The sequence below is a fragment of the Oncorhynchus keta genome, chromosome 1, assembly GCF_023373465.1.
Source record: "Oncorhynchus keta strain PuntledgeMale-10-30-2019 chromosome 1, Oket_V2, whole genome shotgun sequence".
In the NCBI taxonomy this organism is placed as follows: domain Eukaryota; kingdom Metazoa; phylum Chordata; class Actinopteri; order Salmoniformes; family Salmonidae; genus Oncorhynchus; species Oncorhynchus keta.
In genome coordinates this window covers 81,954,508-81,981,959 of record NC_068421.1, presented here as the reverse complement: position 1 = coordinate 81,981,959, position 27,452 = coordinate 81,954,508, and the positions used below count along the sequence as shown (strand labels likewise).

General features: G+C 43.1%; 1 protein-coding gene across 4 annotated transcripts in view; it reads left to right on the top strand.

Annotated features, from left to right (window-relative positions):
- LOC118375444 (period circadian protein-like) overlaps positions 1-20,297 on the top strand; it is a 55,724-nt gene extending 35,427 nt beyond the window's left edge. For 3 of the 4 annotated variants that reach the window (XM_052462139.1, XM_052462130.1, XM_035762010.2), the window contains one exon: positions 14,167-16,733. In XM_052462139.1, the coding sequence (XP_052318099.1) occupies positions 14,182-15,000 (819 nt within the window). In that variant the 5' untranslated portion in view covers positions 14,167-14,181 and the 3' untranslated portion in view covers positions 15,001-16,733. Of the gene's footprint in view, positions 1-14,166; positions 16,734-19,213 lie in introns of those variants that run through there. The other variant, XR_008064177.1, reaches the window with a different exon arrangement.
- The last annotated feature ends 7,155 nt before the right edge of the window (positions 20,298-27,452 follow it).

Sequence of the window (27,452 nt, the reverse complement as noted above, 5' to 3'; positions counted from 1 at the left end):
GTTAATTTGTCCTATTTAGCTAGCTTGCTGTTGCTAGCTAATTTGTCCTGGGATATAAACATTGAGTTGTTATTTTACCTGAAATGCACAAGAACCTCTACTCTGACAATTAATCGATTCTATTCATCTCTCCTCCTTCCAGGCTTTTTCATCTTTGAACTTATATGGTGATCGCATCTAAACTTTCATTGTATTACCACGACAACAGGCAACAAAGTTCGTCTTTCAATCACCCACGTGGGTATAACCAATGAGGAGACGGCACGTGGGTACCTGCTTCTATACACCAATGAGGAGATGACTTTCAGCGCAATCTGCGTCAGAAATAGGAACGATTTCTATTTGAGCCCTTGGCGTCGCAGACGCGAGCCGTGTGGGTGCAATAATTGAATAACATGGATTTCAAAATGTATACAAAAGTTGTAGCTTTATCGAAGTGTTTTGATTTAGGGGATCTCGTCCACGGACGTAGATTTTTGGTCCTGTTCCGACATCTATGCTTCGCAAGTTTGGACAGCAACGTTTTGTGCAAAAGAGGAATGGTTCTCAAACCTCTCCATGGGGACCCCAGGCCATTTCATGTAATTGATCTATTCCAGAGCTAGCACACCGGATTCAACTTGTCAACTAATCCTCAAGCTCTTGAATAGCTAGTTCAGAACTACAGCAAAATTGTGAAATATCTGGGTGTCCCCGGGGAGATGTTTGAGAACTACTGCAGTACAGCACAGCAAAGTGCAGTACATTGCAGTAAAAAAAAGTGAAGCAAGTCTTTTCAACATTCATTCAGAACCGGAAAATACGTATTTTCAATGTTAAGAATGGTTATAATTTCAAAGTCCGTAAAATATATATTTTAAACCTCATGAAAACTTTAATTCAGAACCTAAAATTAACCTAACTTCAAAGTCTGGAAAATACATATTTATATTTTGCAAGATTTTAAGAATATATATATTTAAAGTAGTGTCCTTTAAAAAAATAATAATACTTTGCCTTGGACCATTTTGTATTGGTACAAATATAGCTCTGGGAACAAAGTAAAAAGTAACTTGACACAGTCAGTGCAAATTTGGATTAAAATTGTATGAAGGAAATCGCATTGACAGAGGAGGGTGTAATTAATTATTTATTCATAGGCTTAGGGCTGGAATTTGTTCTGGATGCTCGAACAGTGATGTGTCTGTCTCATATGTTGATCTAGCTAATTGGCTAGTTAGCATGTGTACGCGCAATGCACAGCCGATGTGCTACTTGCATGTGCATTGAGAAGGGTGCAATTGCAGTGTGCAATTCTGGGCGTTCCTGTATGTGGGAGAGGAACGCCTCTTTATAATTTAGGAGAAGCGGGGGCGTTCCATTACAGTAGGTGGCTTTAATGCACAATAACGTTGGATGCCAACTGGTGATGGTTTAGATGAGGGGGGGGGGTGCGACTACAACGGTAGCTAGCTAGCCTTACACTGGTAGGCAGTAGACACTGTCCTTCGCCCCCAGAAGGGGGGAGCGATTAAATTATAAATTCAATAGAAACTGTTGCACCTACAAACTAGATCAGCTTTAGTATTGGAGATAGATTTGCTTCTATCAATGCAATTGTCTGCATCATTTCCAATCCCCCATATATATATTATTTGTAAATATACACAGTACCAGTCAAACGTTTAGACACACCTACTCATTCAAGAGTTTTTCTTAATTTTTTAGATTTTCTACTTTGTAGAATAATAGTGAAGACATCATTTACATTTACATTTAAGTCATTTAGCAGACGCTCTTATCCAGAGCGACTTACAAATTGGTGCATTCACCTTATGACATCCAGTAGAATAGTCACTTTAAAATAGTGCATCTAAATCTTAAAGGGGGGGGGTTAGGGGAGAAGGATTACTTATCCTATCCTAGGTATTCCTTAAAGAGGTGGGGTTTCAGGTGTCTCCGGAAGGTGGTGATTGACTCCGCTGTCCTGGCGTCGTGAGGGAGTTTGTTCACCATTGGGGGCCAGAGCAGCGAACAGTTTTGACTGGGCAGCGGGAACTGTTTCAGTGGTAGGGAGGCGAGCAGGCCAAAGGTGGATGAACGCAGTGCCCTTGTTTGGGTGTAGGGCCTGATCAGAGCCTGGAGGTACTGATTCACAGCTCCGTAGGCAAGCACCATGGTCTTGTAGTGGATGCGAGCTTCAACTGGAAGCCAGTGGAGAGAGCGGAGGAGCGGAGGATATGGAATCATGTAGTAACCAATAAAATTTATATTTTATATTCTAGATTCTTCAAAGTAGACACCTTGATGACAGGTTTGCATTCTCTCAATCAGCTTCACCTGTAATGTTTTTCCAACAGTGTTGAAGGAGTTCCCACATATGCTGAGGGCTTGTTGGCTGCTTTTCCTTAACTCTGCGGTCCAACTCATCCCATCACTCTCCTTCTTGGTCAAATAGCTCTTACACAGCCTGGAGGTGTTGGTTCATTGTCTTGTTGGAAAACAAATGATAGTCCCACTAAGTGCACACCAGATGGGATGGCATATCGCTGCAGAATGCTGTGGTAGCCATGCTGATTAAGTGTGCCTTGAATTCTAAATAAATCACAGACAGTGTCACCAGCAAAGCATGGGCCAAGAAAAACAAGCATACTTATTTTCCACTATACTTATTTTCCCTCACAATTTACAAATAAATTCATTAAAAATCCTACAATGTGATTTTCTGGATTTTTTTTCCTTCATTTTGTCTGTCATAGGTGAAGTGTACCTATGATGAAAATTACAGGCCTCATCTTTTTAAGTGGGAGAACTTGCACAATTGGTGGCTTACTAATTACTTTTTTTGCCCCACTGTAGGTCTGTAGCAGTTTGGGTCTAGAGTGTCTCCCCCTTTGAAAAGGGGGATGACCGCAGCAGCTTTCCAATCTTTGGGAATCTCAGACGATACAAAAGAGAGGTTGAACAGGCTAGTAATAGGGGTTGCAACAATTTCGGCAGATAATTTTAGAAAGAGAGGGTCCAGATTGTAAAGCCCGGCTGATTTGTAGGGGTCCAGATTTTGCAACACTTTCAGAACATCGGCTATCTGGATATGGGTGAAGGAGAAATTGGGAGGCTTGGGCAAGTTGCTGTGGGGGTTGGAGGGTTGTTGATCGGGGTAGCCAGGTGGAAAGCATGGCCAGCCGTAGAAAAATACTCATTGAATTTCTCAATTATATTGGATTTATCGGTGGTGACAGTGTTTCCTAGCCTCAATGCAGTGGGCACCTGGGTGGAGGTGTTCTTATTCTCCATGGACTTTACAGTGTCCCAGAACGTTTTTGAATTTGTGTGCTACAGGATGGAAATTTCTGCTTGAAAAAGTTTGCCTTAGCTTTCCTAATTGCCTATGTACATTGGTTCCTGACTTCCCTGAAAAGTTGCATATCATGGGGGCTATTCGATGCTAATGCAGAACGCCACAGGATGTTTTTGTTCTGGTCAAGGGCAATCAGGTCTGGAGAGAATCAAGGGCTATATCTGTTCCTGGTTCTACATTTTTTGAATGGGGCATGCTCATTGAAGATGGTGAGGAAATTACTTTTGAAGAATAACCAGGCATCCTCTACTTACTGGATGAGGTCAATATCCTTCCAGGATACCCGGGCCAGGTTGATTAGAAAGGCCTGCTCGCTGAAGTGTTTTAGGGAGTGTTTGACAGTGATGAGGGCTGGTCGTTTGACCGCAGACCCATTACGGATCCAGGCAATGAGGCATTGATCGCTGAGATCTTGGTTGAAAACAGCAGAGGTGTATTTGGAGGGCAAGTTGGTTAGGATGATATCTATGAGGGTGCCTGTGTTTACGGATTTGGGGTTGTACCTGGTGGGTTCATTGATCATTTGAGTGAGATTGAGGGCATCAAGCTTAGATTGTAGGATGGCCAGGGTGTTAAGCATTTCCCAGTTTAGGTCACCTAGCAGCACGAGCTCTGAAGATAGATGGAGGGCAATCAATTCTCATATGGTGTCCAGGGCACAGCTGCGGGCAGAGGGTGGTCTATAGCACGTGGCAACAGTGAGAGACTTGTTTCTGAGAAAAGGTGGATTTTTAAAAGAAGAAGCTTGAATTGTTTGGGTACAGACCTGGATAGTAAGATAGAACTTTGCAGGCTATCTCTGCAGTAGATTGCAACACCACCCCCTTTGGCAGTTCTATCTTATCGGAAAATGTTATAGTTAGGGATGGAAATTTCAGGGTTTTTGGTGGCCTTCATCAGCCAGGATTCAGACACAGCTAGGACATCCAGGTTGGCAGAGTGTGCTAAAGCAGTGAATAAAACAAACTTAGGGAGGAGGCTTCTAATGTTAACATGCATGAAACCAAGGCTTTTACGGTTACAGAAGTCAACAAATGATAGCACCTGGGGAGTAGGAGTGGAGCTAGGCACTGCAGGGCAAGGATTAACCTCTACATCACCAGAGGAACAGAGGAGGAGTAGGATAAGGGTATGGCTAAAGCCTATCAGAAATGGTTGTCTAGTACGTTTGGAACAGAGAGTAAAGGGAGCAGGTTTCTAGGCGCGATAGGATAGGTTCAAGGCATATTGTTCAGACAAAGTTATGTTAGGATGTGAGTACATTGGAAGTAAACCTACGCATTGAGTGATGATGAGAGAGATATTGTCTCTAGCGATGTTTAAACCAGGTGATGTCACCTCATATGTGGGAGGTGGATCTAAATGGTTGGTTAAGGCATATTGAGCAGGGCTAGAGGCTCTACAGTGAATTAAGACACTAATCACAAACCAGGACAGTAATGGACAAGGCATATTGATATTAGGGAGAGGCATGCGTAGCCGGGTGATCATAGGGGTCCAGTGAGTGTTTGGGCTGGCTGGAGACTCAGACATCTAGCAGGCCGGGGCTAGCAGAAGGGCCTTAGAAGGACGTCTCGACGGAGGAAAGTCTATTTTAGCCTCCGCGTGGGGTGACGTTGACAGACCAGTTGTGATGGATTAGTGGGGTTCCGAGTAGCAGACGGGTCCAAGTCCAATTGGCAAAATAGGTATAGTGGCCCAAGAAATTGGCCGATGGATCTATTCAGCTAACAGGCCAATATGCTCTAGACAGCCAGCGGATCGCGGATAGCAGCTAGCGGGCCGAGGCTAGCATCAGGGCATTCAGGGGACGTCGCGATGTAGGGGCCAATTGAGTATCCCCTCGAGCAGATTACGTCGTAGTCCAGTCGTGAAGGATCGGCGGAGTTCTGTGCCCCGTACCGGCAGTAGAAGGGGTCCGGGTATTGTAGCCCAGGAGTGGCTGATGGGCCTCTTCAGCTAGCCGGGAGAGTGGGCCTAGCATTGGCTAGCTCCAGGCATTTTGGTGCTTGCTTCGGGACAGACGTTAGCCAGGAGTAGTCACTCGGATAGCAGCTAGCTAGCTGCGGTGATCCAGGTGAAAAGGTCCAGAGCTTGTGGTAGAAATCCGGGGATATGTAGAGAAAATAGGTCCGGTATGCTCTGGTTTGATTCGCGTTGTACAAACTGGCGAGAGCTTCCCGAGCTAAAGGTTAGCTGATGACCACTAGCAGTGGTTAGCTGACTACTAGCTAGTGAGCTGGCTAGCTTCTGTTGGGGGATTCCGGTTCCGAGGTAAATAAAAATACTTTAGAAAAAACAGATCCACACCACATTGGATGAGGTGGGTTGCAGGAGAGTATTTTGAAGTTGAGGTTTAGAAAAATATAAAATAAGATATGCAAAGAAAAATACATAAAAATATATATACATGGGCCACGACAAGATGAAGGACAAAGATGTCTGCCTGCTACGCCATCTTGTATAACAACCCTACCTTGTCACATCACAATTGATTGGCTCAAATACATTATGAAGGAAAGAAATTCTTCAAATGTACTTTTAACAAGGCTAACCTGTTAAATGAAATGCATTCCATACCTCATGAAGCTGGTTGATAGAATGCCAAAAGTGCGCAAAGATGTCATCAAGGCAAAGGGTGGCTAATTTATAGAATCTCAAAATGTAAAATATGTTTTGATTTGTTTATCACACATTCCACAGTTAGGCTCTTCTTACATATAGTAATGTAACCAACAGTTTATTTGTCATTCTTTTTTTCCCTCTTCCCTCATTTTTAGTCACTACATGATTCTAATGTGTTATTTCATAGTTTTGATGTCTTCACTATTATTCTACAATGTAAAAAATAGTACATATCAAAGGTTTGGTGTGTGGGTGTTAACACAATTGACTATTAATACGCAGAATAATATAAAGACTTCTACGAAGGATTGTGACCCACAACAACGGGCGGTAGTAGGAATACTACATTTTTGTCAACAAATGCGTACACTCACTCACCCTACCCCTCCCAAACAAACACCTCTGCCCCTCTCTACCCTTCCACACATAGATCGATCTCAGATCGTTGTGCTGGATACAGGGTTAGCACCGTTCCATCATTCCATCATCTAGGAAAAAAGACCTAGATATTTTCATTTTAAGTGTATATCCTACAACTGCGCAAAATTAAAGACTATAGCTATGTCACTCCTGCTCGCAGACACACATGGGCTCTGGTATTTGCAACCATTTCTCTTACTCACTCACTTTATGGACGCTATAGTCTCCTTTTAATGTGATGTCTAGAATTTGAGCTAGGTAGACATAGAAAATACTCTAAAAACTCAATTGCTGAAGACCTTGTTGAAAAATCCAGTATGCGGTTCTTGGTAACGGTCGGACGGCTCACGATAAGAGGCAGGGAATGTGTTGTGTGCCTCCAGTCAAGTTGATTTATGCATTTTCATCATTATTTGATTTAACATTGAGCTTCAACCAATGCATACTATAAATACACCGTTTGTTACACATACCTGTAGACATGGCATTTTATGAGATGCCCGGTACACCAATAGGCATGTACATACATACTGTACAGAGGAATGCAGTATGCAGAGCAGTACACAGACAGCCTGGTAGGTTTAGTACACAGCCAGCCCTGAACCTCATCAGCAGGGTGGTGACCTATGGGAATAATATTTACAGCTACGCTCATTAGTCTCTCACTCAGACTCTGCCAGCTATACCCCCTAATCTCAACAACCCCAACCCAGCCCAAACCCCAGCCCTGATGTCTAATTCCCAGGATGCTAGACATTTACTTTACCACAGCATAATACATGCAAACAGTGGTTATATTGTAGATCTTTCTCATTGATTTTTCTGCCTCTTCCCAATCTCTGTTGCTGTCTATCCCTCTCCCCTTTGTTATTTTGGTGTGTGCAATATAATTAATCTTATACATTCATAGATTCAGATCTTAAAAGAGAGAGAGGCATGTAGTATATGTTGTTATTTCCCACCTTGCAGCCTGGCTTTAGCTTTGCATTCCCTCTCTCGCTTCCTGTTTTTTGGTCTTTTGTCTGGTGATTTGTGCTCACAGCGCCAGACTAACTCATTACTACAGCAGAGCATACAGCCAGGCAGTCAGCGTGGCTTTGGCATCAGCAGAACAACTATAGCTCATTCCACTCATTTACTGAGAGAGGGAGAGATAGGAAGAACGAGAGAGATGGGTGCCATCTCCCTCCTCCTCCGCTTTCTCTTTTTCCTCCTCCCCCTCCTATACACAAGCTCTGCTGACTAAGAAAGCTGTTACTTTCTGCCTCATCTCTTGTTCTGTTCCGGATGGCCTGTGTCTCCTGGTCTCTGCCCCAGGCTGGGAGGAGTGGAGCTGAGTTGGCAAGGACACAAACACTTTGGATTGGATAGTATAGGGCCAAAGAAGGGTACTCTAACGCAGTGTTATCCCATCACCATTTCCTTTGTTTCTCTGGATTGACAGTAGTTCACTGAAAGGGCATTCAGATTGATGAAACAATATCCAGTGTGATTTGTATTATTGGAAGATCATCTCTAGTATGTCTATGTTTCCTATATTATACCTATCCATTACATGTATCATGTTGGCTCCTTCTGCAGTTTATTACCAAATGAGCGTTTTGTGATTATAGTTATGAGCTATAATGATGCAGCCTGACAGAGATATATGACTAATCTATATACATATGATTTATGTATTGCTCCAGCTGGGAGATACAGAGCCAGAAAGGTCCAGGCATGTACATTGTGCAGTAACCACATTTTAAAGAAAAGTGGTTGTAGGCCAGAGAAATCAATCAAAAGGTTCCACTTGGATGCTTTTTTAATGACTTGACCTGCAGGGTCATGAGGGGTGGTGCAGTGGGGGCAACGAGAGGTACACAAAGACTGAAAAAGGTCAGAGGTCAAAGATCTGTAAGATTTAGGTGTCTCTGCTTTATCCACTGTCCTGGAACTCTAGGCAATTGGAAGTGCGATAGGCATATCACAGTGACTGAGTTGCATTCTAGGATTGTGGTGTATCCAGTTGGCAGTTATCTCTGCTAACCCTGGGACTGAGAGCGAGAGAGAGTGAGTGAGTCAGTCAGTCAGTTGGGCCAAGCCATAAATCTCATTACAATATATTACCTCTTGGCCCTAGTTCCTGACTGGACTGGAGCACATCTCTGCTAATGTATTCTGTTGTATTTTCCATCACTGCAGCACCGTTTTTTTCTCTTATTTATCCCTGGCTTATTCAACATCCCTCCTACACGCATTAAAAGCAGTGGTGCCAAATTATTTTTGATTAATTACAACTTTCACCTCCCTCCACCCCTGCTACAACATTCATCTCCCACCACCCTGCTACAACATTCATCTCCCTCCACCCTGCTACAACATTCATCTCCCTCCACCCTGCTACAACATTCATCTCCCTCCACCCTGCTACAACATTCATCTCCCTCCACCCTGCTACAACATTCATCTCCCTCCACCCCACCATTCATCTCCCACCACAACATTCATCTCCCTCCACCCTGCTACAACATTCATCTCCCTCCACCCTCCCTACAACATTCATCTCCCTCCACCCTGCTACTACATTCATCTCCCTCCACCCTGCTACTACAATCTCCCTCCATTCATCTCCCTCCACCCTGCTACAACATTCATCTCCCTCCACCCTGCTACAACATTCATCTCCCTCCACCCTGCTACAACATTCATCTCCCCACCCTGCTACAACATTCATCCCTCCACCCTGCTACACATTCATCTCCCTCCACCCTGCTACAACATTCATCTCCCTCCACCCTGCTACAACATTCATCTCCCTCCACCCTGCCAACATTCATCTCCCTCCACCCTGCTACAACATTCATCTCCCTCCACCCTGCTACAACATTCATCTCCCTACAACATTCATCTCCCACCACCCTGCTACAACATTCATCTCCCTCCACCCTGCTACAACATTCATCTCCCTCCACCCTGCTACAACATTCATCTCCCTCCACCCTGCTACTACATTCATCTCCCACCACCCTGCTACTACATTCATCTCCCACCACCCTGCTACTACATTCATCTCCCTCCACCCTGCTACTACATTCATCTCCCTCCACCCTGCGACAACATTCATCTCCCTCCACCCTGCTACTACATTCATCTCCCACCACCCTGCTACTACATTCATCTCCCTCCACCCTGCTACTACATTCATCTCCCTCCACCCTGCTACTACATTCATCTCCCTCCACCCTGCTACAACATTCATCTCCCTCCACCCTGCTACAACATTCATCTCCCTCCACCCTGCTACAACATTCATCTCCCTCCACCCTGCTACAACATTCATCTCCCTCCACCCTGCTACAACATTCATCTCCCACCACCCTGCTACTACATTCATCTCCCTCCACCCTGCTGCAACATTCATCTCCCACCACCCTGCTACAACATTCATCTCCCTCCACCCTGCTACAACATTCATCTCCCTCCACCCTGCTACTACATTCATCTACTACATTCATCCCCCACCACCCTGCTACTACATTCATCTCCCTCCACCCTCTACAACATTCATCTCCCACCACCCTGCTACTACATTCATCTCCCTCCACCCTGCTACTACATTCATCTCCCTCCACCCTGCTACCACATTCATCTCCCTCCACCCTGCTAACATTCATCTCCCTCCACCCTGCTACTACATTCATCTCCCACCACCCTGCTACTACATTCATCTCCCTCCACCCTCTACTACATTCATCTCCACCCTGCTACTACATTCATCTCCCACCACCCTGCTACTACATTCATCTCCCTCCACCCTGCTACAACATTCATCTCCCACCACCCTGCTACAACATTCATCTCCCTCCACCCTGCTACAACATTCATCTCCCTCCACCCTGCTACAACATTCATCTCCCTCCACCCTGCTACAACATTCATCTCCCTCCACCCTGCTACAACATTCATCTCCCACCACCCTGCTACAACATTCATCTCCCACCACCCTGCTACAACATTCATCTCCCTCCACCCTGCTACAACATTCATCTCCCTCCACCCTGCTACAACATTCATCTCCCTCCACCCTGCTACTACATTCATCTCCCACCACCCTGCTACTACATTCATCTCCCTCCACCCTGCTACTACATTCATCTCCCTCCACCCTGCTACAACATTCATCTCCCTCCACCCTGCTACAACATTCATCTCCCTCCACCCTGCTACTACATTCATCTCCCACCACCCTGCTACTACATTCATCTCCCTCCACCCTGCTACAACATTCATCTCCCTCCACCCTGCTACAACATTCATCTCCCTCCACCCTGCTACTACATTCATCTCCCACCACCCTGCTACTACATTCATCTCCCTCCACCCTGCTACAACATTCATCTCCCACCACCCTGCTACAACATTCATCTCCCTCCACCCTGCTACAACATTCATCTCCCTCCACCCTGCTACTACATTCATCTCCCTCCACCCTGCTACAACATTCATCTCCCTCCACCCTGCTACAACATTCATCTCCCTCCACCCTGCTACAACATTCATCTCCCACCACCCTGCTACAACATTCATCTCCCACCACCCTGCTACTACATTCATCTCCCACCACCCTGCTACTACATTCATCTCCCACCACCCTGCTACTACATTCATCTCCCACCACCCTGCTACTACATTCATCTCCCACCACCCTGCTACTACATTCATCTCCCACCACCCTGCTACTACATTCATCTCCCACCACCCTGCTACTACATTCATCTCCCACCACCCTGCTACTACATTCATCTCCCACCACCCTGCTACTACATTCATCTCCCACCACCCTGCTACTATATTTTCTTATTTTTTCCCACGTATTGTGTTGCACATTCATTATTATTTTAAAACGATATCTACTCTCCCGGCTTCATCTGTTCCACCTCCCATCTTCTCTCACCCACATATCTTCCCTTACCATTACCTTACTTCTCCTTCCTCTTATTCCTCCTCTATTCTCTCACCTCCTTCTCTCACCTTGCTCCTCTCCTATCTTCTCCTATCTTCCTCTTACCCCTCCATCCTCCATGCTCCATCTCCCTATCTTCTTTCTCTTTCCCACCGCTCTCACAGCTCCCTCTTCTCTCCTGAGTCAGTTTCTTTCCTCCTACCATCTCTTCTCTCCTGAGTCAGTTTCTTTCCTCCCCCATCTCCTCTCTCCTGAGTCAGTTGCTTTCCTCCCACCATCTCCTCTCTCCTGAGTCCGTTGCTTTCCTCCCACCATCTCCTCTCTCCTGAGTCCGTTGCTTTCCTCCCACCATCTCCTCTCTCCTGAGTCAGTTTCTTTCCTCCCCCATCTCCTCTCTCCTGAGTCCGTTGCTTTCCTCCTACCATCTCTTCTCTCCCAAATCCATTGCTTTCCTCCCCCATCTCCTCTCTCCCGAGTCCGTTGCTTTCCTCCCACCATCTCCTCTCTCCAGAGTCAGTTTCTTTCCTCCCCATCTCCTCTCTCCTGAGTCAGTTTCTTTCCTCCCACCGTCTATTCTCTCCTCTCTCCTGAGTCCGTTGCTTTCCTCCCACCATCTCCTCTCTCCTGAGTCCGTTGCTTTCCTCCCCCATCTCCTCTCTCCCGTGTCAGTTTCTTTCCTCCCCCATCTCCTCTCTCCTGAGTCCGTTGCTTTCCTCCCACCATCTCCTCTCTCCTGAGTCCGTTGCTTTCCTCCCACCATCTCCTCTCTCCTGAGTCAGTTTCTTTCCTCCCCCATCTCCTCTCTCCTGAGTCCGTTGCTTTCCTCCCCCATCTCCTCTCTCCTGAGTCCGTTGCTTTCCTCCCACCATCTCCTCTCTCCTGAGTCAGTTTCTTTCCTCCCACCATCTCCTCTCTCCTGAGTCCGTTGCTTTCCTCCCCACCATCTTCTCTCCTGAGTCCGTTGCTTTCCTCCCACCATCTCTCTCCTGAGTCCGTTTCTTTCCTCCCACCATCTCTTCTCTCCTGAGTCCGTTGCTTTCCTCCCACCATCTCCTCTCTCCTGAGTCCGTTGCTTTCCTCCCACCATCTCTCTCTCTCCTGAGTCCGTTGCTTTCCTCCCACCATCTCTTCTCTCCTGAGTCCGTTGCTTTCCTCCCACCATCTCCTCTCTCCTGAGTCCGTTGCTTTCCTCCCACCGTCTATTCTCTCCTCTCTCCTGAATCAGTTGCTTTCCTCCCACCATCTCTCCTCTCTTCCGAGTCAGTTGCTTACCTCTCTCCTGTGTCTGTTGCTTTCCTCCCACCATCTCTTCTCTTCTGAGTCCTTTGCTTTCCTCCCATCTCTTCTCTCCTCTCTCCTGAGTCAGTTGCTTTCTTCCCACCATCTCTTCTCTCCTCTCTCCTGTGTCCGTTGCTTTCTTCCCACCATCTCTTCTCTTCTGAGTCCTTTGCTTTCCTACCATCTCTTCTCTCCTCTCTCCTGTGTCCGTTGCTTTCTTCCCACCATCTCTTCTCTTCTGAGTCCTTTGCTTTCCTCCCATCTCTTCTCTCCTCTCTCCTGTGTCCGTTGCTTTCTTCCCACCATCTCTTCTCTCCTCTCTCCTGAGTCAGTTGCTTGCCTCCTACCATCTCTTCTCTCCTGACTCAGATGCTTTCCTCCCACCATCTCTTCTCTCCTGAGTCAGTTGCTTGCCTCCTACCATCTCTTCTCTCCTCTCTCCTGTGTCCGTTGCTTTCTTCCCACCATCTCTTCTCTTCTGAGTCCTTTGCTTTCCTCCCCCATCTCTTCTCTCCTCTCTCCTGTGCTTTCCTCCCACCATCTCTTCTCTCCTGACTCAGATGCTTCAGATGCTTTCCTCCCACCACCATCAGATGCTTTCCTCCCACCATCTCTTCTCTCCTGATGCTTTCCTCCCACCATCTCTTCTCTCCTGACTCAGATGCTTTCCTCCCACCATCTCTTCTCTCCTGACTCAGATGCTTTCCTCCCACCATCTCTTCTCTCCTGACTCAGATGCTTTCTCCCACCATCTCTTCTCTCCTGACTCAGATGCTTTTCCACCATCCTCCCTGACCATCTCTTCTCTCCTGACTCAGATGCTTTCCTCCCACCATCTCTTCTCTCCTGACTCAGATGCTTTCCTCCCACCATCTCTTCTCTCCTGACTCAGATGCTTTCCTCCCACCATCTCTTCTCTCCTGACTCAGATGCTTTCCTCCCACCATCTCTTCTCTCCTGACTCAGATGCTTTCCTCCCACCATCTCTTCTCTCCTGACTCAGATGCTTTCCTCCCACCATCTCTTCTCTCCTGACTCAGATGCTTTCCTCCCACCATCTCTTCTCTCCTGACTCAGATGCTTTCCTCCCACCATCTCTTCTCTCCTTCAGATGCTTTCCTCCCACCATCTCTTCTCTCCTGACTCAGATGCTTTCCTCCACCATCTCTCTCTCTCCTGACTCAGATGCTCCCACCATCTCCTCCCACCATCTCTTCTCTCCTGACTCAGATGCTTTCCTCCCACCATCTCTTCTCTCCTGACTCAGATGCTTTCCTCCCACCATCTCTTCTCTCCTGACTCAGATGCTTCTCCTCCCACCATCTCTCTCTCTCTCCTGACTCAGATGCTTTCCTCCCACCATCTCTTCTCTCCTGACTCAGATGCTCTCCTGACTCAGATGCTTTTCATCTCTTCTCCTGACCACCATCTCCCACCATTCTCTCCTGACTCAGATGCTTTCCTCCCACCATCTCTTCTCTCCTGACTTAGATGCTTTCCTCCCACCATCTCTTCTCTCCCCTCTCCTGTATCAATAAAGTATTATTCTTTTCCATAGGCCCACCTGCGCTCGATGGATGTGAAGATCCTGCAGCAGCTGGTGGCGGTGCACGAGGGGATCGAGGCATGTAAGTGGCTCCTGGAGGAGCGCGGCACCCTGACCAGCCGCTGCAGCAGTCTGACCAGCAGCCAGTACAGCCTGGGAGAGGGCCCTGGAGGAGACACCTGGAGGGGCAGCTGGAGCAGCCTGCAGGACCCCCTCAACGACAAGCTGGATAACATCTCTATAGGCAGTTATCTGGACACCCTTGCTGATGACATGGACGAGTACGGCCCTTCTAGTTCTGAGTCTGTGCTGTGTACTACTCCACTGGGGACTGTGACGCCCACTCGGACCGGGGCAGGGACAGGGGCTGGGGCAGGGACTGGGAGAGGGGCTGGGAGAGTTGCTGGAGAAGGGTCAGTGGCTATGGCAGGGGTTGGGGCTGGATCTGGGGTACGACAAGGCACAGGGGGCAAGGTAGTTGTTGATCCTGGCTCTCCCCAAGTCAAGCCAGACATCCCAAATAAGGAGTCTTCCATTTGGATTAAGGCCACAGAGGCAGTGAAAGGAACCACCATCACCAAGGATACCAAGGACCCCGGCCAAACCCAGCAGCCCAGTAAGAGCAACAGCGCCCTGGATAAAGCAGTCAGGCAAGCACGAGGACCTACTGATTCAGCCCGGGTCTGCCTGGCTGAAAAGCTGGGGAAAAGCCAGAGCCCCAAACCCAAACCCTATAAGAATGGCAAGATAGACGTAGATGCCTACAAGATGAACGGCAAGATGCACCTGGGGTATGATGCCCACTGGCGATGGGTGCAGTCGCAGGACGATGTGACATTTCTATGAGGTGGATATATTACACCACTTCCCTCTAAAAAAATGCTGGGTTAAAATCAACCCAATTTGGGTTATTTGGTTATGAAGTGCTGGGTAAATGTTGGACAGGACACACGCTGGGTTATTTTGACCCATCCAGTTAGGTTGTGTGAATAACCTAGCAATAACCTAGCTTGTGTTTACCCAAACATGGGTTCATTTAACCATATTCATTTTCATGCTGGGTTGAACAGCTCTTTTAATATGTAATCCATAGGTTATTTTCAGGAGGTGTGACTTATTAGGTGTGTGGGTTTCAGATAAGAAGAGCAAGGTTGAGTTGTTGTTGTTGCTGGGTTATTGATGCTGGGTTATTGAGACCCAGTGGTCAGGTCAGAAGACTGGAAGAGCGACTACAGTAGGTAGGGCCGTGGTTTCATATAGTTATTTTTCGCCACCAGTGAAAATAAATGTAATTATTGTTCATAATCTTAAATACAGAGCTAATTTCAATTTTCATTAAAGAAAATACACATTTCATATTCTAATGTATTATTAATAACATAATTTTGTACGTATTGTTACATAGTGGTAAGTATACCAATATTGGGTTTTGCATAGGCTTTTAAGGAACTCTTAGACTTTTGTAAGCTTCATTAAATCTACTAAAGTGTCAGTGTACAACCTTAACCTTCTGATATCAGAACAGATAAACCGGAATCATGTTTACTCTCACGGGTGGCCAAAAATAACTATATGAAACCACGGCCCTACCTACTGTAGTCGCTCTTCCAGTCTTCTGACCTGACCGCTGGGTCTCAATAACCCAGCATCAATAACCCAGCAACAACAACAACTCAACCTTGCTCTTTTTAAAGAAAACAACCCAACTAAGTGAACCAATGCCTGCAACCTAGCAGTTGGGTCATCTAAACAACCCAGCATTTCTTTCGTAAAGACACTTTTCCCCCTCCCATGTAACGACCCTACCGGTCAAATATTAAGAGAGAGGTTGATTGCACATATTATACAAACGTCTACCATTTTCATGGTATAAGATATCAGGTGTGAAGGAGAACACAGCATCATTACATTATGTTCTATTCACTCTAAATGTGGCTGCACTAACTTTCTAAAACATTGATGTCAGTATTATATTGGGGATGAAGCACAGTGTTGATATTTTTCTGAATCAAGTTTGTTTTTGACATGTTTATCCTCCTTTCCTCTCTCTATGCATTGTAACATACAGTACCAGAGAAAATTAACCATTTTCCAACAGAAAACAATATATTTGTTACAATCACTCGCATCTATAGAACTTAGTTTGCCCTCACAACCCCATGTCAAAATGATTGTAACACACTATAGATAGCGGAACCGTTCTCATACATACTGTAGGTTTGTGTACCATCATAGTATGATAAGAGCATATAGAATGTTCCTACTGTTTGCACACGTGTGCTATTGTCAATGTCCTACTACCTACAGTACTTAACCAGTCAATGCAATTTGTATAATCAGTGAATCGCAATACAATTAATCTGTGCATCAAGTACTTCTGTAGGTGGTTGTCGTAGAAAAATGTCTCTATGGCTGAGTGTTATTATTGTCTCTTTTTTAACTGTACACTATTTTTGTTTCATTTGGACAGCAGTTGATGTGATTGGTGTCATCCTAAACTATTATGCCTGTACCTCCAGTCCCAAGATGACTGCACTGTTGTTCTGATAATCCTGATCGTTTAAATGACTGATTCTGTCCTCTGCTGTCCGTGTCTTAATGAGTCCAACCATCTCTGATCTTTCACTCAGTGTTGAGTGGTGTGAACTTGTTAGTTATTTGGGTGGGGGAAAATTGCATGTCATGTGCTGAATGCTTTATTGGTGAAAATGATCATGAAAAATGTGTGAAAAACTTGATACAATCATGGGAGAAGAAAAGCAATATTCCCTCTGAGCCTTTGTATTCAGTTATAAACAACCCACTCTCACACAGAATTGTCACCACTGAAAACTAATAATGCCTGGACATTCCAAGGCAGGGGTTGCCAGGATGACAGAGAGGGTGAGAGAGAGGGAGAGAGAGCACGTGTGTAAGTACATGTGAGTGGCCTGCTGTGCACAGGTACTTTGTCAGATACTAAGTCCCAAGGGGCTATTCTTCACTATAACCTCCACCATTTGTCATATTAACTCTGGGAGAACAATGCACTGCATGCCATTATATAAGGCATATGTATTACGAATGTTATCAGATGTGATATGCATAGCGTTCATTACATTACCCAGAGCAACTTACAGGAGCAATTAGGGTTGAGTGCCTTGCTTAGGGGCACATCAACAGATTTTTTCACCTAGTTGGCCCTTAACCACTGGGATACCTGCCGCCGCATTCAACCACGTTAGTGTAACACATCAGATGATGATGGACTGTTTTCAGTTGAATTACGTTAGGATTTCCCTTAGTGATGTTTTGGATTATGTATACTCATGCCTTACGACCTTGTTACAAGCTGACTGTCTGAGTTCTGTTGTTTTAGGGTGTCTGTCTCTGTGTGATGTCTTTGCCTGCATGTCTTCAGTTCTGTACCACTCAGCACTCTTATCAGAGCAGCATTTTTAATCTGTTTCAGATGAGTTCTCACTTCTAGACCTAAGCTACATTACAACCCTCCACCCCCCCTCCCTGTCTCCTCACACCCTCTCCTCCTCCCCTTTCAAACTGCACTGTGGCTTTTTCTCTTTCTTCTCCACCTCCTTTTGTCATCCTGTTTTCCACCAGCACAATGACTTGCTGGAAACATACATTCAGTGCCAACGTGTACGTTTAGTGCACGTCTACTCACGGGCCATGGTACAATAAGGATGGCAATGAGGAAACAATGACCGTAACCCAGTTCCTGGGGATGGAGAGGGGGATCTGTGCCAGAACTGGTGTCCAGCTGAATGCTTGCCCATTTACAGTCCCATCCACACTGCATTACTTAAATATGTCCCTATCCCCTTTTCTCTCTCTTTCTCTCTCTCTTTCACTCTCACTCTCTCATTTCAATTTAAGGGATTTATTGGCAAGGGAAACATATGTTAACATTGCCAAAGCAAGTGAAGTAGATAATCAACTAAATTTAAATAAACAATAAACATGTACAGTAAACATTACACTCACAAAAGTTTCAAAATAATAAATACATGGCCTCCCGAGTAGTGCAGTGGTCTAACACACTGCACCACAGTTGCTAGCTGTGACACTAGAGATCCTGGTTTGAGTCCAGACTCTGTCTCAGCCAGCCACGACTTGGAGGCCCATTGGGTTGCTCACAATTGGCCTAGCGTCGTCCGGGTTAGGGGAGGGTTTGGCAAGCAGGGATGTCCTTGTCCCATCGCGCTCTAGCTACTCCTGTGGCGGGCTGGGTACATGCACGCTGACACGGTCGCCAGGTGTACGTTGTTTCCTCCGAACACATTGGTGTGGCTGGCTTCCGGGTTAAGCAGGCATTGTGTCAAGAAGCAGTGTGGCTTGGTTGGGTTGTGTTTCGAAGGATGCGGCTCTCGACCTTTGTCTCTCTCGAGTCCGTACGGGAGTTGCAGCGATGAGACAAGACTGTAACTACCAATTGGATACCACGTAATTGGGGAGAAAAAGGGCTAAACGTTTTTTTTTAAATATAAAAAAAATAATAAAAAAATAATGACATTACAAATGTCATATTATAAGCAAATAGTTCAAGTACCAAAGGGAAAATAAATAAACATAAATATGGGTTGTATTTACAATGGTATATGTTCTTCACTAGTTGCCCTTGTGGCAACAGGTCACAAATCCTCCTGCTGTGATGGTACGCTGTGGTATTTCACCCATCTGTGTAATCTTAGGGAAATATGTGTCTCTAATATGCTCATACATTGGACAGGAGGTTAGGAAGTGCAGCTCAGTGTTCACCTCATTTTGTGGGCAGTGTGCACATAGCCTGTCTGCTCTTGAGAGCCAGGTCTGCCTTCTGCGGCCTTTCTCAATAGCAAGGCTATGCTCACTGAGTGTGTACATAGTCAAAGCTTTCCTTAAGTTTGGGTCAGTCACAGTGGTCAGGGATTCTGCCACTGTGTACTCGCTGTTTAGAGCCAAATAGCATTCTAGATTGCTCTGTTTTTTAATAAATTCTTTCCACTGTGTCAAGTAATAATCTTTTTGTTTTCTCACGATTTGGTTGAGTCTAATTGTGTTGGGTCCTTGCTGTCCCCAGTCCACCTGGCCATGCTGCTGCTCCAGTTTCAACTGACCTGAGCCCTAGGACCATGCCCCAGGACTACCTGACATGATGACTCCTTGCTGTCCCCAGTCCACCTGGCCATGCTGCTGCTCCAGTTTCAACTGTTCTGCCTTACTATTATTTGACCATGCTGGTCATTTATGAACATTTGAACATCTTGACCATGTTCTGTTATAATCTCCACCCGGCACAGCCAGAAGAGGACTGGCCACCCCACATAGCCTGGTTCCTCTCTAGGTTTCTTCCTAGGTTTTGGCCTTTCTAGGGAGTTTTTCCTAGCCACCGTGCTTCTACACCTGCATTGCTTGCTGTTTGGGGTTTTAGGCTGGGTTTCTGTACAGCACTTTGAGATATCAGCTGATGTACGAAGGGCTATATACATAAAATTTGATTGATTGATTGATTGATTGCTGTCTTGGGGCTCTGTTTGTGTTTGTGAACAGAGTCCCAGGACCAACATGTCTCTCTCTCTCTCTCTCTGTCTCTCTCTCTCTATGGTAAAAATAGAATGTGCATGCCAGTAGGTAAAGTAGAAGACCGTCCGTAGTTAGATGATGGATGCTCCGTGATGTAGCCTTTAGTATTCTAAAGCTCTTCTGTTAAGACTCCTAATGCTTTCACTTAACAGATGGGTTGGCTAGTAGTAAGTCATGGCATGCCAGTGTTTCCCTTAGCCAGCACAAACAGAGGAGACACATTCTTAATGCAGGAGACCTTGATCATCAAACATGTCCGATCATATATACATACTTTATATTTTCCTAATGTTTTAACTCACATCACAGACTGAGCTATACATTTCGTGATGTATTTTAGTGAAGACAAGATCCACTGTAATAATCTATATGTAGGCCTGTAAGAATCTGGAATGAGAAAAATAGTTCTCAAGAAGTATCAGTAGAACACACAAATATTGGTTTGGCATAATATGAACTTGATCACTGTCATAATATGAATTTGGTCACTGTCATAATATGAACTTGGTCACTGTCATAATATGAACTTGGTCACTGTCATAATATGAGCTTGGTCACTGTCATAATATGAACTTGGTCACCGTCATAATATGAACTTGGTCACTGTCATAATATGAACTTGATCACTGTCATAATATGAGCTTGGTCACTGTCATAATATAAACTTGGTCACTGTCATAATATAAACTTGGTCACTGTCATAATATAAACTTGGTCACTGTCATGATATGAGCTTGGTCACTGTCATAATATAAACTTGGTCACTGTCATAATATAAACTTGGTCACTGTCATGATATGAACGTGGTCACTGTCATAATATGAACTTGGTCACTGTCATAATATGAATTTGGTCACTGTCATAATATGAACTTGGTCACTGTCATAATATGAATTTGGTCACTGTCATAATATGAACTTGGTCACTGTCATAATATGAGCTTTGTCACTGTCATAATATAAACTTGGTCACTGTCATAATATAAACTTGGTCACTGTCATAATATAAACTTGGTCACTGTCATGATATGAGCTTGGTCACTGTCATAATATGAACTTGGTCACTGTCATGATATGAGCTTGGTCACTGTCATAATATAAACTTGGTCACTGTCATAATATGAACTTGGTCACTGTCATAATATGAACGTGGTCACTGTCATAATATGAGCTTGGTCACTGTCATAATATGAACTTGGTCACTGTCATAATATAAACTTGGTCACTGTCATAATATAAACTTGGTCACTGTCATGATATGAACTTGGTCACTGTCATAATATGAACTTGGTCACTGTCATAATATGGACGTGGTCACTGTCATAATATAATATGAACTTGGTCACTGTCATAATATGAATGTGGTCACTGTCATAATATGAGCTTGGTCACTGTCATAATATGAACTTGATCACTGTCATAATATGAACTTGGTCACTGTCATAATATAAACTTGGTCACTGTCATGATATGAGCTTGGTCACTGTCATAATATAAACTTGCTCACTGTCATAATATAATAATAATAATAATATATGCCATTTAGCACTTGGTCACGCTTTTATCAAATGACTTACAGTCATGTGTGCATCATTCTACGTATGGGTGGTCCCGGGATTGAACCCACTACCCTGGCGTTACAAGCGCATGCTCTACCAACTGAGCTACAGAAGGACCATATAAACTTGGTCACTGTCATGATATGAACGTGGTCACTGTCATAATATGAACTTGGTCACTGTCATAATATGAATTTGGTCACTGTCATAATATGAACTTGGTCACTGTCATAATATGAATTTGGTCACTGTCATAATATGAACTTGGTCACTGTCATAATATGAGCTTTGTCACTGTCATAATATAAACTTGGTCACTGTCATAATATAAACTTGGTCACTGTCATAATATAAACTTGGTCACTGTCATGATATGAGCTTGGTCACTGTCATAATATAAACTTGGTCACTGTCATGATATGAACGTGGTCACTGTCATAATATGAGCTTGGTCACTGTCATAATATGAACTTGGTCACTGTCATAATATGAGCTTTGTCACTGTCATAATATAAACTTGGTCACTGTCATAATATAAACTTGGTCACTGTCATGATATGAGCTTGGTCACTGTCATAATATAAACTTGGTCACTGTCATGATATGAACGTGGTCACTGTCATAATATGAACTTGGTCACTGTCATAATATGAACTTGGTCACTGTCATAATTGGAGCTTGGTCACTGTCATAATATGAGCTTGGTCACTGTCATAATATGAACTTGGTCACTGTCATAATATGAGCTTGGTCACTGTCATAATATGAACTTGGTCACTGTCATAATTGGAGCTTGGTCACTGTCATAATATGAGCTTGGTCACTGTCATAATATGAACTTGGTCACTGTCATAATATGAACTTGGTCACTGTCATAATATGAACTTGGTCACTGTCATGATATGAGCTTGGTCACTGTCATAATATAAACTTGGTCACTGTCATGATATGAACTTGGTCACTGTCATAATATGAACTTGGTCACTGTCATAATATGAACTTGGTCACTGTCATAATATAAACTTGGTCACTGTCATAATATAAACTTGGTCACTGTCATAATATAAACTTGGTCACTGTCATGATATGAGCTTGGTCACTGTCATAATATAAACTTGGTCACTGTCATAATATAAACTTGGTCACTGTCATAATATGAACGTGGTCACTGTCATAATATGAACTTGGTCACTGTCATAATATGAATTTGGTCACTGTCATAATATGAACTTGGTCACTGTCATAATATGAATTTGGTCACTGTCATAATATGAACTTGGTCACTGTCATAATATGAATTTGGTCACTGTCATAATATGAACTTGGTCACTGTCATAATATGAGCTTTGTCACTGTCATAATATAAACTTGGTCACTGTCATAATATAAACTTGGTCACTGTCATAATATAAACTTGGTCACTGTCATGATATGAGCTTGGTCACTGTCATAATATAAACTTGGTCACTGTCATGATATGAACGTGGTCACTGTCATAATATGAGCTTGGTCACTGTCATAATATGAACTTGGTCACTGTCATAATATGAACTTGGTCACTGTCATAATATAAACTTGGTCACTGTCATAATATGAACTTGGTCACTGTCATAATATGAACTTGGTCACTGTCATAATATGAGCTTGGTCACTGTCATAATATGAACTTGGTCACTGTCATAATTGGAGCTTGGTCACTGTCATAATATGAGCTTGGTCACTGTCATAATATGAATGTGGTCACTGTCATAATATGAGCTTGGTCACTGTCATAATATGAACTTGGTCACTGTCATAATATGAGCTTGGTCACTGTCATAATATAAACTTGGTCACTGTCATAATATAAACTTGGTCACTGTCATGATATGAGCTTGGTCACTGTCATAATATAAACTTGGTCACTGTCATGATATGAACGTGGTCACTGTCATAATATGAACTTGGTCACTGTCATAATATGAACTTGGTCACTGTCATAATTGGAGCTTGGTCACTGTCATAATATGAGCTTGGTCACTGTCATAATATGAACTTGGTCACTGTCATAATATGAGCTTGGTCACTGTCATAATATGAACTTGGTCACTGTCATATGAACTTGGTCAGTCTTGGTCACTGTCATAATATGAGCTTGGTCACTGTCATAATATGAATGTGGTCACTGTCATAATATATGAGCTTGGTCACTGTCATAATATGAACTTGGTCACTGTCATAATATGAACTTGGTCACTGTCATAATATGAACTTGGTCACTGTCATAATATGAGCTTGGTCACTGTCATAATATGAACTTGGTCACTGTCATAAAATGAGCTTGGTCACTGTCATAATATGAACTTGGTCACTGTCATAATATGAACTTGGTCACTGTCATAATATGAACTTGGTCACTGTCATAATATGAACTTGGTCACTGTCATAATATGAATTTGGTCACTGTCATAATATGAATTGGTCACTGTCATAATATGAGCTTGGTCACTGTCATAATATGAACTTGGTCACTGTCATAATATGGACGTGGTCACTGTCATGATATGAACTTGGTCACTGTCATAATATAAACTTGGACACTGTCATAATATAAACTTGGTCACTGTCATGATATGAACTTGGTCACTGTCATAATATGAACTTGGTCACTGTCATAATATGGACTTGGTCACTGTCATAATATAATATGAACTTGGTCACTGTCATAATATGAATGTGGTCACTGTCATAATATGAGCTTGGTCACTGTCATAATATGAACTTGATCACTGTCATAATATGAACTTGGTCACTGTCATAATATAAACTTGGTCACTGTCATGATATGAGCTTGGTCACTGTCATAATATAAACTTGCTCACTGTCATAATATAAACTTGGTCACTGTCATGATATGAACGTGGTCACTGTCATAATATGAACTTGGTCACTGTCATAATATGAATTTGGTCACTGTCATAATATGAACTTGGTCACTGTCATAATATGAATTTGGTCACTGTCATAATATGAACTTGGTCACTGTCATAATATGAGCTTTGTCACTGTCATAATATAAACTTGGTCACTGTCATAATATAAACTTGGTCACTGTCATAATATAAACTTGGTCACTGTCATGATATGAGCTTGGTCACTGTCATAATATAAACTTGGTCACTGTCATGATATGAACGTGGTCACTGTCATAATATGAGCTTGGTCACTGTCATAATATGAACTTGGTCACTGTCATAATATGAGCTTTGTCACTGTCATAATATAAACTTGGTCACTGTCATAATATAAACTTGGTCACTGTCATGATATGAGCTTGGTCACTGTCATAATATAAACTTGGTCACTGTCATGATATGAACGTGGTCACTGTCATAATATGAACTTGGTCACTGTCATAATATGAACTTGGTCACTGTCATAATTGGAGCTTGGTCACTGTCATAATATGAGCTTGGTCACTGTCATAATATGAACTTGGTCACTGTCATAATATGAGCTTGGTCACTGTCATAATATGAACTTGGTCACTGTCATAATTGGAGCTTGGTCACTGTCATAATATGAGCTTGGTCACTGTCATAATATGAATGTGGTCACTGTCATAATATGAGCTTGGTCACTGTCATAATATGAACTTGGTCACTGTCATAATATGAACTTGGTCACTGTCATAATATGAACTTGGTCACTGTCATAATTGGAGCTTGGTCACTGTCATAATTGAGCTTGGTCACTGTCATAATATGAGCTTGGTCAAGCTTGGTCACTGTCATAATATGAACTTGGTCACTGTCATAATATGAACTTGGTCACTGTCATAATATGAACTTGGTCACTGTCATAATATGAACTTGGTCACTGTCATAATATGAATGTGGTCACTGTCATAATATGAGCTTGGTCACTGTCATAATATGAACTTGATCACTTTCATAATATGAACTTGGTCACTGTCATAATATGAGCTTGGTCACTGTCATAATATGAGCTTGGTCACTGTCATAATATGAACTTGGTCACTGTCATAATATGGACGTGGTCACTGTCATGATATGAGCTTGGTCACTGTCATAATATAAACTTGGTCACTGTCATAATATAAACTTGGTCACTGTCATGATATGAACGTGGTCACTGTCATAATATGAACTTGGTCACTGTCATAATTGGAGCTTGGTCACTGTCATAATATGAATGTGGTCACTGTCATAATATGAGCTTGGTCACTGTCATAATATGAACTTGGTCACTGTCATAATATGAACGTGGTCACTGTCATAATATGAACTTGGTCACTGTCATAATTGGAGCTTGGTCACTGTCATAATATGAATGTGGTCACTGTCATAATATGAGCTTGGTCACTGTCATAATATGGACGTGGTCACTGTCATAATATGAATGTGGTCACTGTCATAATATGAATTTGGTCACTGTCATAATATGAACTTGATCACTTTCATAATATGAACTTGGTCACTGTCATAATATGAACTTGATCACTGTCATAATATGAGCTTGGTCACTGTCATAATATGAACTTGATCACTGTCATAATATGAGCTTGGTCACTGTCATAATATGAACTTGATCACTGTCATAATATGAGCTTGGTCACTGTCATAATATGAACTTGATCACTGTCATAATATGAACTTGATCACTGTCATAATATGAACTTGATCACTGTCATAATATGAACTTGGTCACTGTCATAATATGAACTTGGTTACTGTCATAATATGAATTTGGTCACTGTCATGATATGAACGTGGTCACTGTCATAATATGAATTTGGTCACTGTCATAATATGAACGTGGTCACTGTCATGATATGAACGTGGTCACTGTCATAATATGAACTTGGTCACTGTCATAATTGGAGCTTGGTCACTGTCATAATATGAATGTGGTCACTGTCATAATATGAGCTTGGTCACTGTCATAATATGAACTTGGTCACTGTCATAATATGAACGTGGTCACTGTCATAATATGAACTTGGTCACTGTCATAATTGGAGCTTGGTCACTGTCATAATATGAATGTGGTCACTGTCATAATATGAGCTTGGTCACTGTCATAATATGAACTTGGTCACTGTCATAATATGAGCTTGGTCACTGTCATAATATGAACTTGGTCACTGTCATAATATGAATTTGGTCACTGTCATAATATGAATGTGGTCACTGTCATAATATGAGCTTGGTCACTGTCATAATATGAACTTGATCACTTTCATAATATGAACTTGGTCACTGTCATAATATGAGCTTGGTCACTGTCATAATATGAGCTTGGTCACTGTCATAATATGAACTTGGTCACTGTCATAATATGGACGTGGTCACTGTCATGATATGAACTTGGTCACTGTCATAATATAAACTTGGACACTGTCATAATATAAACTTGGTCACTGTCATGATATGAACGTGGTCACTGTCATAATATGAACTTGGTCACTGTCATAATATGGACGTGGTCACTGTCATAATATAATATGAACTTGGTCACTGTCATAATATGAATGTGGTCACTGTCATAATATGAGCTTGGTCACTGTCATAATATGAACTTGATCACTGTCATAATATGAACTTGGTCACTGTCATAATATAAACTTGGTCACTGTCATGATATGAGCTTGGTCACTGTCATAATATAAACTTGCTCACTGTCATAATATAAACTTGGTCACTGTCATGATATGAACGTGGTCACTGTCATAATATGAACTTGGTCACTGTCATAATATGAATTTGGTCACTGTCATAATATGAACTTGGTCACTGTCATAATATGAATTTGGTCACTGTCATAATATGAACTTGGTCACTGTCATAATATGAGCTTTGTCACTGTCATAATATAAACTTGGTCACTGTCATAATATAAACTTGGTCACTGTCATAATATAAACTTGGTCACTGTCATGATATGAGCTTGGTCACTGTCATAATATAAACTTGGTCACTGTCATGATATGAACGTGGTCACTGTCATAATATGAGCTTGGTCACTGTCATAATATGAACTTGGTCACTGTCATAATATGAGCTTTGTCACTGTCATAATATAAACTTGGTCACTGTCATAATATAAACTTGGTCACTGTCATAATATGAACTTGGTCACTGTCATAATATGACTTGGTCTTGTCATAATCACTGTC